This window comes from Onychomys torridus, chromosome 2, assembly GCF_903995425.1.
Source record: "Onychomys torridus chromosome 2, mOncTor1.1, whole genome shotgun sequence".
NCBI lineage: Eukaryota > Metazoa > Chordata > Mammalia > Rodentia > Cricetidae > Onychomys > Onychomys torridus.
The window spans coordinates 90,045,492-90,059,374 of record NC_050444.1 but is presented as its reverse complement, the minus strand read 5'-3'; the positions used below and the strand labels follow the sequence as shown (position 1 = coordinate 90,059,374).

Genomic DNA, 13,883 nt, shown 5'->3' with positions numbered 1-13,883 from the left:
ATGTTCTTTGCTTTTTAGTAAATTTTACTGCATGCTGAAAGAAAATAGTTGGTTTTTGAGTGAAAATAATGTAATAATAAAAGCTGAGAGCCAGTCTTCTCTTAATTTAAAGAAAAACAATTACATGGTTATATATTTTATTTCTGACCATCTGTTCCCTAATTTCCTGATGTTTATACACAGTAGATAGATACATTGTAGTTTCCCAGTCTGTAGATAGATAACACATAACTTAATACCTTTTGAGGGCTAAGACTCTGCTGGAAAGCCTTCACCCAGCATATAATCCCACTCCTATGAACTGTAGTTTTGCCTGTCTCATTTCTGGGTGCTTGTGATGGATTTGTTAGATGTAGTTGTCCAAGTTCTTGGGTATGGTTCCTGTGTGTGTATTGTTTCTCCAGGTTGCCGTCCGTCACGTTGGCCTCTTTATGAGTTTCGTGGGTTTCCTTGAATGTATCACCTTACAATATGATTCAGCGGTGAAAAAGCACCGCCGTTCTCCTCCTCACCAGTTTGTTTCTGCAAACCTAGACCTTGGATGTGCTTGACAGACATTTTACTGCTGAGCTAGCCCTTCAGTCTTCGGGATAGCTTTAGAGTGGAGGACAAATGGAGATAGTCAGTGCAGACCACTGTTGTTCTTCCTGCTCCGCAGAAGAGTACTCTGCTATTGTGACTTTAAGAGTTACGGGAGAGATTATTTTTCCTATCCACAAAACACTAGCTCTCTTGTATTTGGGCCTCATTGTTGACTGTATGAGAAAATTTTAACAAGATTCCCTCTGGGAACTTAAGAAATGTGGTACTAATCTAGGGAAACTTACTTTACTTTGTAATCTATTTGGATACAGTGTGACTTACTTTTCATGCATACAGTTTCTGTGAAGACCAGGATAGCTTCAGTTATTGGTTAGATTTGTACATTCCGGCTTCATAGGCAAGCTTACACCTCTCTCTACCTGAAAACTACTTTGTATAAAGTGAAAGCTTGGAGTATTGTATGCTTGATAGCTGTCTAGTATGTATATGTGTTTCTGTGTGGGATGGCTGTATATCTGCAGAGGAGGAGACTTTATGCTTAAAATAATGAGTTGTAGACCTAAAAAGCACTCCACTGTTGCATGAAATGATTGGTTCAGGGATTAGCAAACTGTTAGATTATCCTTCTCCTTTAGCTGTAGTTGTCAGCTATTGATGAGATTGTAGTGTGTGAAGTTTAAAGAGGATGAGCTTCTTATTCTTAGACTATGCAACTAATCCCTGGGAAGCCCATCTTTCAATCCACCCTTAAGTGCCTTTCTAGAAGAGTGGGTATCCTGCTACTTGGAGAAGACCTCATAGGTACAATAAATGTGTGTCTTCTAGTTCCAAAGACTTAAGACTTCTTAAATTCCAATAGTCTAGTTCTTTATTAAATTTGCAAAGACAACATTGCATGGAAGTTCTAATTTTTCTGGACCCCGTCCCTTCCCTCATAAAATGGTCTCGTTGTATAGCTCAGGCTGGCCTGCGACTCAGATCCACCTGCTTTTGCTTCCCTCATACAAGGATTAAAGATGTGTATACCACCACACCCAGTTAGAAAAGCATTCTTTCTGTGTGTACTATTCCTACAGGTTAAGTCAGTTTGGCATTTTTGTTTTTAAAATAAAATACTACCTAGTATCTCAAATGCATCTGGAATTGGCCTTGCTCTCTGGATTTTCCCACAGTTAATATGCATTTTAGTTACTAGAAAAGTTGCTGGCACATTTATTTCTTTTAATTTCCCTGCCAAATGCTATAGTATGAATTTTGATTCCACTTGGTATAAGGTATTTCATAATTAAACATGTTTTTAAGAGGAAGAAACTGCTCCATAGAAAGTAAGATATCCCATTTGAGAGGTTAAATATGTGCATGGGTATGTGGTTTGTTTTTTAAATTGAGATAACAGTTTAAATTAAATTGACCCCTTAAGTCATATAGTTCATTTGTTAGTATATTCATCCATCACTGTCTCATTCTAAAATACTTTTAATCACCACTGAAAGAAGCCCTGAATCTATTATCATTGACTTCCCATGTCCTCTCTTCTAACACTTAGTGGCCACCATTTGGCTTGTTCAGCATATTGTATATAAATAAATACATATAATATGTAGCTATTTATATTTGGCTGATTTTACTTAGCATGGGGTTTTCACGGTTTTTCTACCTTCTAGCTGTGTGTCTGTAGCTGGCCTGGAACTTGCTATGTAGACAGGGCTGTTCACACAAACTTAACAGGGATTTGCCTGGTTTTGCCCCTCTTGTGCTGGGAGTAAAGATGTGAGCTATCATACCTAGCTATTTTATTTTATTTTATTTTATTTTTTGTACAGAGTCTGGGCTGGTTACAATCCAAACAGCTGGAAATGATCTTGAACTTGTGGGACTTTGATCTTCCGAGTGCTGGGATTTTAGGCAGTCTTAACACAGTGCTGAGGATCAGCTTCAGGCTATGTGTATGTTAGGGAAATGCTCTAGCAAGTGAATTATAGTTTTTAGTCATTTTTATTAATGACTAATACATTGCATCTACTTATCACCTTTTTTTGTCTATTTATAAGTTTGGGGGATGATCAGGTTGGATCTACTTGTTGGCTGTTTTGGATAATCCTGCTGTGAATAAGTTGATTCCTGTCCTTTAACCACGTATGTCTCAGGGATAGGACTCAGGTCATGAGTCTTGGCAGCAGGAGATTATCTCTGCCTAGGAGTGGAATTTGTTTGTCGTAGGCAGCTTTATATTTAATTCTCAATCTCCCATCCAATTTCCAAAGTGCTTGCACCATTTTACATCTCCAGTGGTGCATGAGGATTCCTGTTTCTATACCATACATTTTCAGACCTTGTCTGTTTTGTAGAATCTAGCCAGCCACTCTGTATGTTAAGAGGTAGTTCCTTGCACTTTTAATTAACATCTCCTTTCTGATTTTAATGAGTGTGTTCATTTAATATGTGTATGGTTTGGGAAGTGGATCTCCCTAAACATGACTTTTAAAAACATGTTCTAATTCAGAGCCTTTTAAAGTACTAGAGATCAGCTGTAAATCCAGTAGTGAAGATGGGTAGACAGGGTAGTGGTTATACAAGAGTTGGTCTCAGCAAACACCGGGAAGAGTGAGGATGGCAAATACTCAGAAGTGTGCCCTCTTCATCCTGATCTCTGTCTGCATGGGTGGGATCATTTCTGCTTCTGTCACCATTTTTGCCCTTTCAGCTTTAGTGGAATACCATTGACAAATAGAGATTCCATATATTTAAGGAGTATAACTTAACGTTTTGATCATATTATCACAGTCAAGCTGATGAACATATCTGTCACCTCATAGTCTAATCTCATCTATATTTATGTGCACTTGAGATCTTTTAGCAGATTTCAAGTACACAGCATGGTGTTATTACCTGTGGCCAGGATGCCCTATATTAGATTTCCAGAATTTATCTTACATAAATTTAAACTTTGAATCCTTTGACCGCCATCTCCCTGTTTTGCCCAACCCCTGGTAATTGCCTGCCACTGTACTCTCTGCTTCTGTTAGAATCTAGACACAGGTGGAGCCTGGGGTTTTAACTTAATTGGTAGAGTGTATGTCTAGTATGCTCAAAGCTCTGGTTTTGAGCCCCAGCACCAGGGTCATCATTGGCTGCTCAGGGCCCTGGCTTAACATAACAACAATGCACATACATTGCTAAGGCATTGGAATATTTGCCTTTTTAGTTAGATTTATTTCAGATTGTTTGATGTCTTCTAGGGTTACCCATATTATTATAAATGGTTGGATTTCCTGGGTTTGGTTTGGTTGAGACAGAATTTTGCTTTAATAACCCAGACTGGTCTGGAGCTTGTGATCCTTCTGCCTTAGCCTTAGGTGCTGGAATTAGAGGCCTGGGCCATCACACTGAATTGTGTTTGCTGCATTTCCAAGACTATGTATTCGTAGTTGTTTTTGTTGTCTATTTACATGTTGATGAACTCAGTTGTTTATGTATCTTGGCTGTTGGGAATGATACTTCCGTATTTCTGTAAGTGTAGATATCTCTGAGAAAATTTTATTTCCTTCAGGTATATGTCTAGAGTAGGGATTCTGCATCACATGGTAGTTCTGTTTTAAATTTTTTATTCTTTTAGAAGCTGCCCAGTGTTTTCTATAACAATGTTGCTGGTTTAGATTCCCAGCAACACATAGGTTCGCTTTACTCTATACCTTCTTACTAAACTCATCTGGTTACTTTTTGATATCTCCATGCTGACAGGCATCTTGTTTACTTTGATACTCATCAGTGATGGGAAGCATTTTTACATTTTCTTGATGACCCATCTTTTGAGAGTTCCTCCTGTTAATTCGTTGTTTCTTGTTGAGCTGAGTTCCGATGTACGGCTTGGAGGTATTTCCTCCCATTTCTTAGCCTGTCCACATGTCATTTCCTGGGCCTCTTAGTGTGTTGCTACTTTATCTTTATTGTTTTCAAGTGGCTCGAGTGGCTGGAGAATTCTTGGCCCCAGTAAGAGCTTTTTCTGTTTGTCACCCTTGCCCCTCTTGTAGAGAGAGGCCATTCATGTAGTAGGTTTTTAAACAGCTCCTATAGTGGCCTTGTGCTGCCAGAAAGCCCTTCTCACTGATTGTGAGTGAACAGATTACTTTTTTCCTTCTGTCCTCCAGATCCCCAAGATAAGAACTTGAGTGTTTCAAAGAGTAGAGAACTAGGAACTATGGAAACCTATTCTACCGAGTTTAGCAATGTCACTTGTCTGTCACATCTTGTCTTCCTTAAAACTGTTTATATACATATTGTTGTCAGTACTGTTTGCTGTAATTCGGACATGGAGATGCTTTCAGTGCAGTTGGGTTAAGTGTGATTTTGGTGACATGACTTTTCCTAGGTTTGTAAAATGGGCTAAATTTCTGGAACTTGGTGGCTGGTGGCATGGAGTTTTAAATCTTCCCACAGTTTTTGTCCTTTCTGAGCAGCTCTGTTGTGATGGACTCTGTTACACTTGTGATTTAGAACAAAAGTACCAGTGATCATACCACTACATTATAGTCCAAATGTTAGCAGCACAGCCAGGTTCTTTATAGTACGGTTCTAATAGCATGGCTGTTGCTTATTAATGCGGTTGAGGTTACTCTATTCCTTGTGGGTTTCCAGGATCCTTAACTCAGGATTTGGTGTTTGCTTTCATCTCTCCCTCAGCCTGTTCCCAGTTCTTTCAGTCAGAGACCAAAACTTTACATGACTTTCTTCTATGTATCAGAACACTCTGTGGAAGTTTTCAGGGTGGCCCCTTTTACAGTGATCTTTTTTTTTCTTCCCTTTATTGTTTGAATTTTCAAGTTGTTAGTAAGGTCAGCATTATAAAGCAGATTTTCTTTTTAAAAAATTATTTATTTTTATTGTTTTGTGACCAAAGCTGGCACAGAACTCACTATCTAGTGAAGAATAATATCTGAACAATCTGTCTTCTCAAGTATTGAGATAACCAATGTGCATCACCATATCAGATTTTACTTGGTGCTAGGCATCCATTTGAGCTACATTCCCAGCCCCTAGTTAGTTGATTGGTTATTGTTTTTGAGACAAGTCTTCCTATGTAGCCCAGGTTGGCAACAGTCTTGCCTTAGCCTGGCAAGTGCTTAAAAATGTGCTTAAGATAGCTGCCGTGTGTATGAAGTGTGTGTGGTGGTATGGGAGGTCAGAAGATGACTCTGTAGTGTTGGCTCTTATCTTTTACTGTTAACCTGGTTCTTAGCATTGAATTTAGGACACCAGTCTTGCTTACAGGCACCTTTACCCACTGAACTATCTTCACAGTGCTCAGATATTTTGGGTTTTGTGGTATGACAAGGGATTTGCCTGGCGATGACAGTTAATGCTTGAGTATTGAAAAGTGTTATGTTTTAAATGGCAATTTGCAGAATTACTTTGGAGGTAGTGGGTGGAAAGCAGCAGTGACAAGTTTCTTCAGCACTGGTGGCATTTTGTCCCCCTTGATTGTCTGGTGGAGAGCTGCACTATGCATCGAAGGATGTTTAACATCATCTTTTCTCAGGCACAGGATGCTTGTAGCACCCACTCTCCTATTTGTCCATGTCTCAGATGTGCCAGATGTCCCTGTCAAGTTACTCTACTTGAGAGCCTGGTCTTGGGTGATAGCCAGAGGAGTGTGCTATTTTGGAGGAACTATGCTCTTGAAAAACATCTTGTATGTGTTTGCACTGCTGGAGAGAGATTGAACGAGTAGGCATGAGCATTCCAGGCTTCCCTCTACCATTGAGCCCTTACCCCAGGCTTTAAAATTTTACTTCAAAATGACAGCTGTACATAACTGTTTTTCTTGTGCCTCTATGTAGTATAAAACTGTAATTTTTAAAAATTAAATTAAAAAAAATTCTAATGCCTGAATAGGAGTTTGAATTATCTTATCCTTGCTGTCATGTTGAAAAAAGTGACAGATGACATTTGGGTCTGAGGAGGGCAGGCGTATAAAATTTTTCTAAATGGCAGAACTATTGTTTGGCTGTCTAGCGATTCCAGTATTGTATTGGGCATAAGACACGTTCTTAAATGGTGTTGCTGCTTTTGCTCTGGATAAGGGTGATATGTACCAGATTGTCTCTAAAACTTTGTCAAGAGAAAATGTTCCTTTAGTAACAGATGGAGTCAGGTGTGGCTGCCCTTCTAAAGTTAACTTATTCTGATGTGAGCCCTCTATATAAATAAATGTTTGCTTTTCCAATGTTAGGTATCTACTTTTGGAAGAAAGGCCAGTGCTGTATCTGGGAACTTGATTGATTTTTACAGGTCTCCTTGGAAGAGAGCAGTGATCCAGGAACAAGCATTGAAAAGATGGGGCTGAGAGGAGCTGTGCTCATGAACTCAAAGAACTAGCTTGTGTTTGTCACTGCCCTTGGTCACCGTGGTAAAGTGGATCTGTGCCCCAGTTCTTGGAATTGTGTCATTTCGAGAGCATGTATCTTGCCTACACTGGGAGAAAAACACAGCTCTCTTTGGACGATATGGCCTTCTTTCTCCCTTCTGCTACACATGTGAACTTGACCTTGTTAGGTAGCCAAAGTGCTTGTGGCTCTGAGCACTGTGTCACACCTCTTTGAGCCCCGTGCCTAAGCACCCTCCCGTGGGTGAGGACTTGGATGGGATAATGAACGTGAATGCTACTGTGGCTGGAGGAAGAATGGGAGGCACACACTCAAGTTTTTAGAGCCTAGAGCATCTTGATGGCTATGACCCATCTCTTGGTTCTTCAGTTTCACTTCTTCAGAATATTTTGCTTTAAAAATTCCATAATTTTATTTATAAAAATATTTTGTTTGAAGCAAAAAGGCTTTCAAGTTTCTTAAGCCAAGGATGGATGAGCCCAGTTACCTCTAGGTAACAGAAAACTGTTTTTGCGGGGCTTGGAGAAAACAGGACAGGGTAGAAGTGGGAGGTCTCTGGGACCAGTTAGTCTGTTGAATATTCCCATTGATTGTCATTACCCCAACTCTTCAGTTAAACCACATATAGCTACTTCACAGCTATGACAAAGTTCATGGTTATGTACACACAGCCCTCTTTAGTAGTGTGTTATAATCTGCTTTAGTTTTGTTTTTTTTATTTTTTGTTGTTATTAAAGTTGAATTTGTATGTGGGAGGAGGAGTCTTTACAGTGTGTGTACCTCCTACATGTTCTCTAGCACAGATTTGCTGCCAACTGAAATCCTGTCTCTGAGGTGCTTAGCCAGTGGTTCCCTCCTGCACGTTTGTAGAGTGGTAAGAGGGGTGTCATGCTGTGGTTGTCTGTTCCGCTCTGTGCAGTTTCCTTCCTTCTAATCAGTGCTGTGCCTAATGACCCGAGGCGGGCTTGTGTTCGCTTCACTGCTTCTTCGGAGCTGGACGTGGCTCGTGCTCGCCACGTAATGATAGTAATTGCTAGTAGGGCAGACCTGTTCTTCATCCTCCTCGAAGCGCATTTCTTGTGGCAGGTGTCTCATTCCTAATTAAGTGCTAATGAGCATGCCTAGTGGACCGCGATGCTGCTGCCAGCTTCTCCGGCTTTCTGTCTCACTGTTGCTGAGCTCTTAAAAGGTGACAGAGCAAGAATTAGTGTCTTTTGGATGACAGGAAGGTGATTTTACGTGTAAAGAAACTGTGATTGTGATCTCAAGGGGAGAATGAGTAATTTATAAATAATTTCCAAGAATGCTATTAGTGCTGCTGTCTGCTTGGACCTCACCCGTTTTCCATTTTCCCCTCTTATTAAAGCTAATTCTCTTAGGAAGGAGTGGCAGTTTGAAAAGAAGGTGGACTCCTAAAGGTTTTAAGGGTACTGGGAATGGTTGGAATCTACTGAACTCATCTTTGAAGAGTTCAGTGTTCCTGTGTGTTCCAGTGAGGAGGAGTCAATAAGTAAACAAGCAGTTCAGGCCTGAGAAATGGACATGGGTTAGAATCTTAAGGATTTTGTACATCACACTTTAGACATTGAGATTTGACTCTTTCTACTGTCAAATGAATTCTGTTTTGGACAGCTGAGACACTTTCTTGTATATTTACTTATTTTAAGTGTAATACATTAGAGCAAGAGTATGGCTTCCTATGGACAAGTTTATAACTTTTGGAACTGGTTAGGGAGTAGAAGCAAAGTAAGCATCGGCAAAGGAACCTGGGAATGACGGGAATGAGGGGGGCGGGAGCACTTGGCCCTCTAGATCTCTGCAGTCAGAAAATTCTTGGTTTCAGCCCTTCTTCTGTAGTGTAAAATAGTTTGTGGAGCTGGGTTTAGGAAGGAGGTTTGGGTGAAAGGAATGGCTAAGAACTTGACCCCAGGGTTTCTTCCAGCAGCCAGAGAGTAGTGTGGGGGCAACTGTAGAGCTCACTGACTTGTCCCTTCACCCTAGTAGTTCCCCAGTGCTGCGGAGCTAGGGTGCTTCTGAGAAATGGGGATGCTGTTGCTTCCTTACAGCTCTCAGAGGGTTTGGTGAGTTAAGGACACAAGCTCACGGTGCCTTCCAAATGCCAGTGCTTTCTGAGTTCTGGCTTTCATTCATGGCATCATTGTGACAGTTAATGTTGGGTAAAATGTACTCATCTTCTAAATAGTGTGGTTACTTCATTGTGGGATACTCATTATGTCCCCTGATTAGCTGCAGTCAACTCCGAATCAGTACAGCTTAGATTCAGTGACATATTGGAGTTCTTCCTTGGAGGCACTTAGATGAGATCCACACATGAATCTTTTAAAGTAGCCAGACTTGTCTGATACTGGAGTTTCATTGTCCAGGTTGGTTACAACATAAAGTTGCAGGTGTAGACTCTAGGGTTAGATTGTGGGATTGGCTGGGGGTGAGTACTGAGGGGCAAAAGATTTTGATGAGTTGAAAGCACTAACCTCATTTCCTCTTTCCTGCCTCTGTCTCCATTCCCTTCTCTATGTCCAACTTCTGGTTCTTTCTTACATCTTCTGTTATTTTTAATTTTTCCTGGATGGTTTCTCTGTCACCACTACCACCACCACCTTCTCCTTTTCCTCTTCCTCCTGTTCTTCTTCCTTCTCTTCCATCTCCTTCTCCTCTTCCTTCTCTTCCTCCTCCTCCTCTTTCTCCTCCTCTTTTCTTTCCTCCTTTTGTTCTTCCTCTTCCTGCCCCCCCCTCCTCTACCTTCTCCAACCACTGCCAACAGCAGCAGCAGTTGCAAGCGCAGCATCTCTCTCATGGCCATGGACCCCCCGTACCTCTCACGCCTCACCCTTCAGGACTTCAGCCTCCTGGCATCCCACCCCTTGGGGGCAGTGCCAGCCTTCTAGCACTGTCTAGTGCTCTGAGTGGGCAGTCTCACTTGGCAATTAAAGATGACAAGAAGCACCATGATGCAGAACGCCACAGAGGTGAGAGGCCGGGCAAGCCAGATTAGGCTTTGCTCTCATACTCAGACAGTGCTGCAGAGCTGTGCCTCGCTGTGGAAAGCCCCAGCCCCACACAGAGAGCAAACAGTGAGATAACAGGAGCTGTCGAAAGCTTTCCACTGACACTCAGTTCACCCTGCCACTCTTCAAGGTTTGCCGTGGGCAGCTGTGGGTTTTTCTGTCTTGCTAGCCTGCAGGCATCTTGACATCTTGGTAACTGCCTTTTTAATGCCAGTGGCCTGTACCATATTATGGAGAACTGTTAACTGCTTAATTGGGTAATTTTCAAAGAAAGTGATGTTTGTTAAATGGGGCGAAATAAGAAGTTAAATTTGAAAGTGAATGTGTTCAAATGAAAGGCTTGACAGTTGCATCTGTTACTAGTTTTGTAGGCTTTAATCCTAGTGTGCATTAAATATTGGGCAAATTGCACTTGACTAATTTTTTGAAGAAAAGTAATTTATTCTGTCAAGAAATTAAAAATAGGCTTTGTGTATGGTTAAACTGTAAATCTTATGTTTACAAAATACTGTAATTTTCAGGAAATCACTGTATTAGGAATGTGCAATGACTTATATAAATAAAGCCATTTTTAAAACTGCCTGGGGCCTGTGTTCTAATTATTCCCCCCTTTTTTTATTTCTGTTCTTGCCTCTGTGTCTGAACGGGCGTGTCTGTGCGTTTCTTGGTAACCTCGGGAGCAGACAGAGAGCCGGGCACGGTAAGTACCCCAGCGCCTGTTGCACATGAACACAGACCCAGTTACAGCAGCAAGCTACCTTCCTTCGAACACAAGCACCAAGCAGACACACAGACGCCCCGTGTGTAGTGAACTGGGTTCCTTCCTGTTTTCTTTTTAAAATCATCTTATTTTTGTGAGTACTTGCCCTCTTGTCTCTTTCATAAACCTGGCCTTTGAGGAGAGGTGCCTGCCTGCTGTAGAAGTCAAATTGTTTGCTGGGACTCCTTACTGCTCAGTGTAGATAGCCCAGTCCTGCTTAAGTGTGCATTATATGTGGAGTCTAGGTTGCATGCAGTTTAAATAATATTCACTTTTATCTTAACATCACCATCACAATTATTGCCCATATGTGAATTAGTGCTATTTCTTTCGTAGTTGCTGGTTTTCCCTGTCTGTTTTTCTTTCTCTTTTTTTTTTTTCATATTTATTGTTCAAGTATAAACTTGATCTTAAATTTCCTTTAGAACTAAGACTGCATCTAGTAGTAACTTCTTAAAAACATGGAGCTTCAAAGACAGGGCTGTGTGTTTATAGAGCTCACAAGCCTGAGTCATACATACCCTTTCATGTGCTGAATGCTTACCTGTGCTTGCACATGCCAGTTAATGGTGGGGAGACGTATTTTAAGGATGCAGAATGAGAACCTGCTCTGTTTAATGGGGATGGCCTACAGATTCTTCCTGTTATATCCCCATTTTTAAACACAGTAATATGTTGACCATCTATAAAGCATGGTTTAAAAAAGGGGGGTGAATGGGATACCAAATTTTAAACAATTTCCTCCTCTTTTTCTGTTTTTTCTTTCTGTGCTAAGAATTGAACCCAGGGCCTCATGCATGGAAGGAGAATTATATATCGTGGGACTTGCTCCCAGTACTGTTCCTCCGTGTGTGTGTGTGTGTGTGGTGTGTGTGTGTGTGTGTGTGTGTGTATGTATGTGTGTGTGTGTGTGGTGTGTGTGTGTGTGTGTGTGTGTGTGTGTGTGTGTGTGTGTGTGTGATGTGAGATTCCATTATTACCACAATGTGGGTCTCGGGAATTGAACTCAGGTTGTCAGGCTTGGTGGCAGGTGTCTTTATCTTCAATCATATTCCTTCCTTCCTTCCTTCCTTCCTTCCTTCCTTCCTTCCTTCCTTCCTTCCTTCCTCCCTCCCTCCCTCCCTCCCTCCCTCCCTCCCTTCCTCCCTCCCTCTCTCTCGCTCTGTGTCTCTCTCTGTGTGTGTGTCTCTCTCTCTGTCTCTCTGTCTGTCTCTCTGTCTGTCTCTGTCTCTCTGTGTCTGTCTGTCTGTCTCTCTCTCTGTCTCTCTCTCTCTCTCTCTCTCTCTCTCCAAATACAGGTATATGCCAACATCCTGAACTTTTTTTGTTAAGAGTTTAGGAAGAAAACAAGCTCAGGATCCCCTATCATGTTCCCATTTAGAATAGGTACTGCTTTAAAAGTTCTCTTTGAGGTAGATACTACTGTGCTTCTTGTATTGGGATTTGTCCAGGGGTATGGATAATTATTTCATGGAGAGGTAGTTCGGTTTTAAATTATTATAGCATAGGGTTTTATAGGTAGTTTTAGGAAGAAGGGAAGAAGACAGACCCAGCTTTAACTGGGAAATAAAGTACCTGACAGACAAGAGTATAAGGTTGAGTAAATGGGCTTTGACTTATGAAATGACCTTTATGGTTTACTATTTTGGTTTCATTGCAGACGGTCATCTTTTCTTCTATGTTCATTCAGTAGAGTACAACATTTTAAAACCCCAGTTTTGAACCTATAAATTCAGCAGAAGATATGAAGGACTGTGCTGTGTGTGTTTCATCTGAATTCATTTTATTTGAGAGGGGACTTTTGTAATTTAATATTTTCTCTCTTACTATTTAACCTTGAATACATTCATTGAGTGTTCCCTACATGTAAGGCATCTACAGTTAGGAGTATATAGCTATGCAACAAAGGCATTTTGTCTGTCAAGGACAAGACAAGTAAAAGAAATGCTAAAAGACCAGCTGTGATGTCATAGTTCTGCAAACGTTTCCATTGGCTCAGGACTCAGAAATGCGTTCTACACAAACAGGTTTTCACATCGAAGCTGCTAGAGGTCTTACCTGTATGTAATTTCTCCAGTGGCTACTTAAAATTTTGGCTGAATGATATATACAAGTACTTAATCATTGGAGGAGGTGAGGGTGTGGTAGGAGGGGATCAATTGCATACTCTTTCAAATTAGGTTTTTAGTTAGCATATAAAATAACAAGTTTTGTGATGGCCTTTTTAGACTTATGTGTTTCTTTATTCATATCTACTTGCCCCTTCCTCCTGTCCTTCACTTCTCCTTTGTTTCTTTCCTTTTTTCAAATAGCCCCTCTCTCTAGTTGGATCCTTAAAGGAGTATGAAACAGTTCTTGAATTTTAGGAAGCTATGGATTATTTTTAAGTGTGTATTAGAGTCAGTGAACTTCATAGAAACATGGAGGATCCCAGGCACACACTAGTCTACGGAATAATCTAAAAGAAGTGATGGCTTGTGCCCTCTAATGTGTCAGATTTTTGACATGCTTGAAAGAATATGTATGTATGTATACTGGTGTTTGTTTTTTTTGTTTGTTTGTTTTTGCCTAGTAACTGTACAATCTTGGGTAGTGAGATAAAATGGGGAAAGTACACTAACTGTACCCAAACATTAATTGAATCTGTAGAGGAGTTAAATTGTTCTGTTTACCTAGGTTAGTTTTCGATGCAGCTATATGAAATTAAGTAGCTTTTCAACTTAGCATAAAATTGAATATGAGAAACACTGGGTAATGAGATATGTGTACTCTTAGTGACTAAAATATTGTTATGCTGTACTTGATAAAGCGCTTGGAGTTGTGAATCTGAGTTTATCTGAGTTTACTTTGCTCTTTGCTGCTGTCTTCCTTCATCAGAGAGATGAAGGTGTTTGCTGCGGGCTAATAGTTTCAAACTGATCTGACTCGATGTTTCTCATTTTTAATTAAAATTACTGAGGACCCCTAAGGAATTGTTTCTCTTGGTAATATACTTTGACATTTACAAGATTAGAATAAAACTTAAAAAAAACATTTAGGTACAGAGCTACTCAGTTGTATTAGTTACTTTTTAATATTAATGAAAAAGCAATGTTTTCTTTGAAAAGGGCTTTAATGGATGAATTTGCTTTTTTCATATTTGCAAATATCTCTAGTGCTGACTTAAACGTT

General features: G+C 40.5%; 1 protein-coding gene across 6 annotated transcripts in view; it reads left to right on the top strand.

Moving 5' to 3' along the window:
- Tle1 (TLE family member 1, transcriptional corepressor) overlaps positions 1-13,883 on the top strand; it is a 98,361-nt gene that overhangs the window by 41,332 nt on the left and 43,146 nt on the right. For 4 of the 6 annotated variants that reach the window (XM_036177958.1, XM_036177957.1, XM_036177961.1 and 1 more), the window contains exons 7-8: positions 9,709-9,913; positions 10,636-10,652. In XM_036177958.1, the coding sequence (XP_036033851.1) occupies positions 9,709-9,913; positions 10,636-10,652 (222 nt within the window). The remainder of the gene's footprint in view (positions 1-9,708; positions 9,914-10,635; positions 10,653-13,883) is intronic. The other 2 variants (XM_036177963.1, XM_036177962.1) reach the window with 1 other exon arrangement.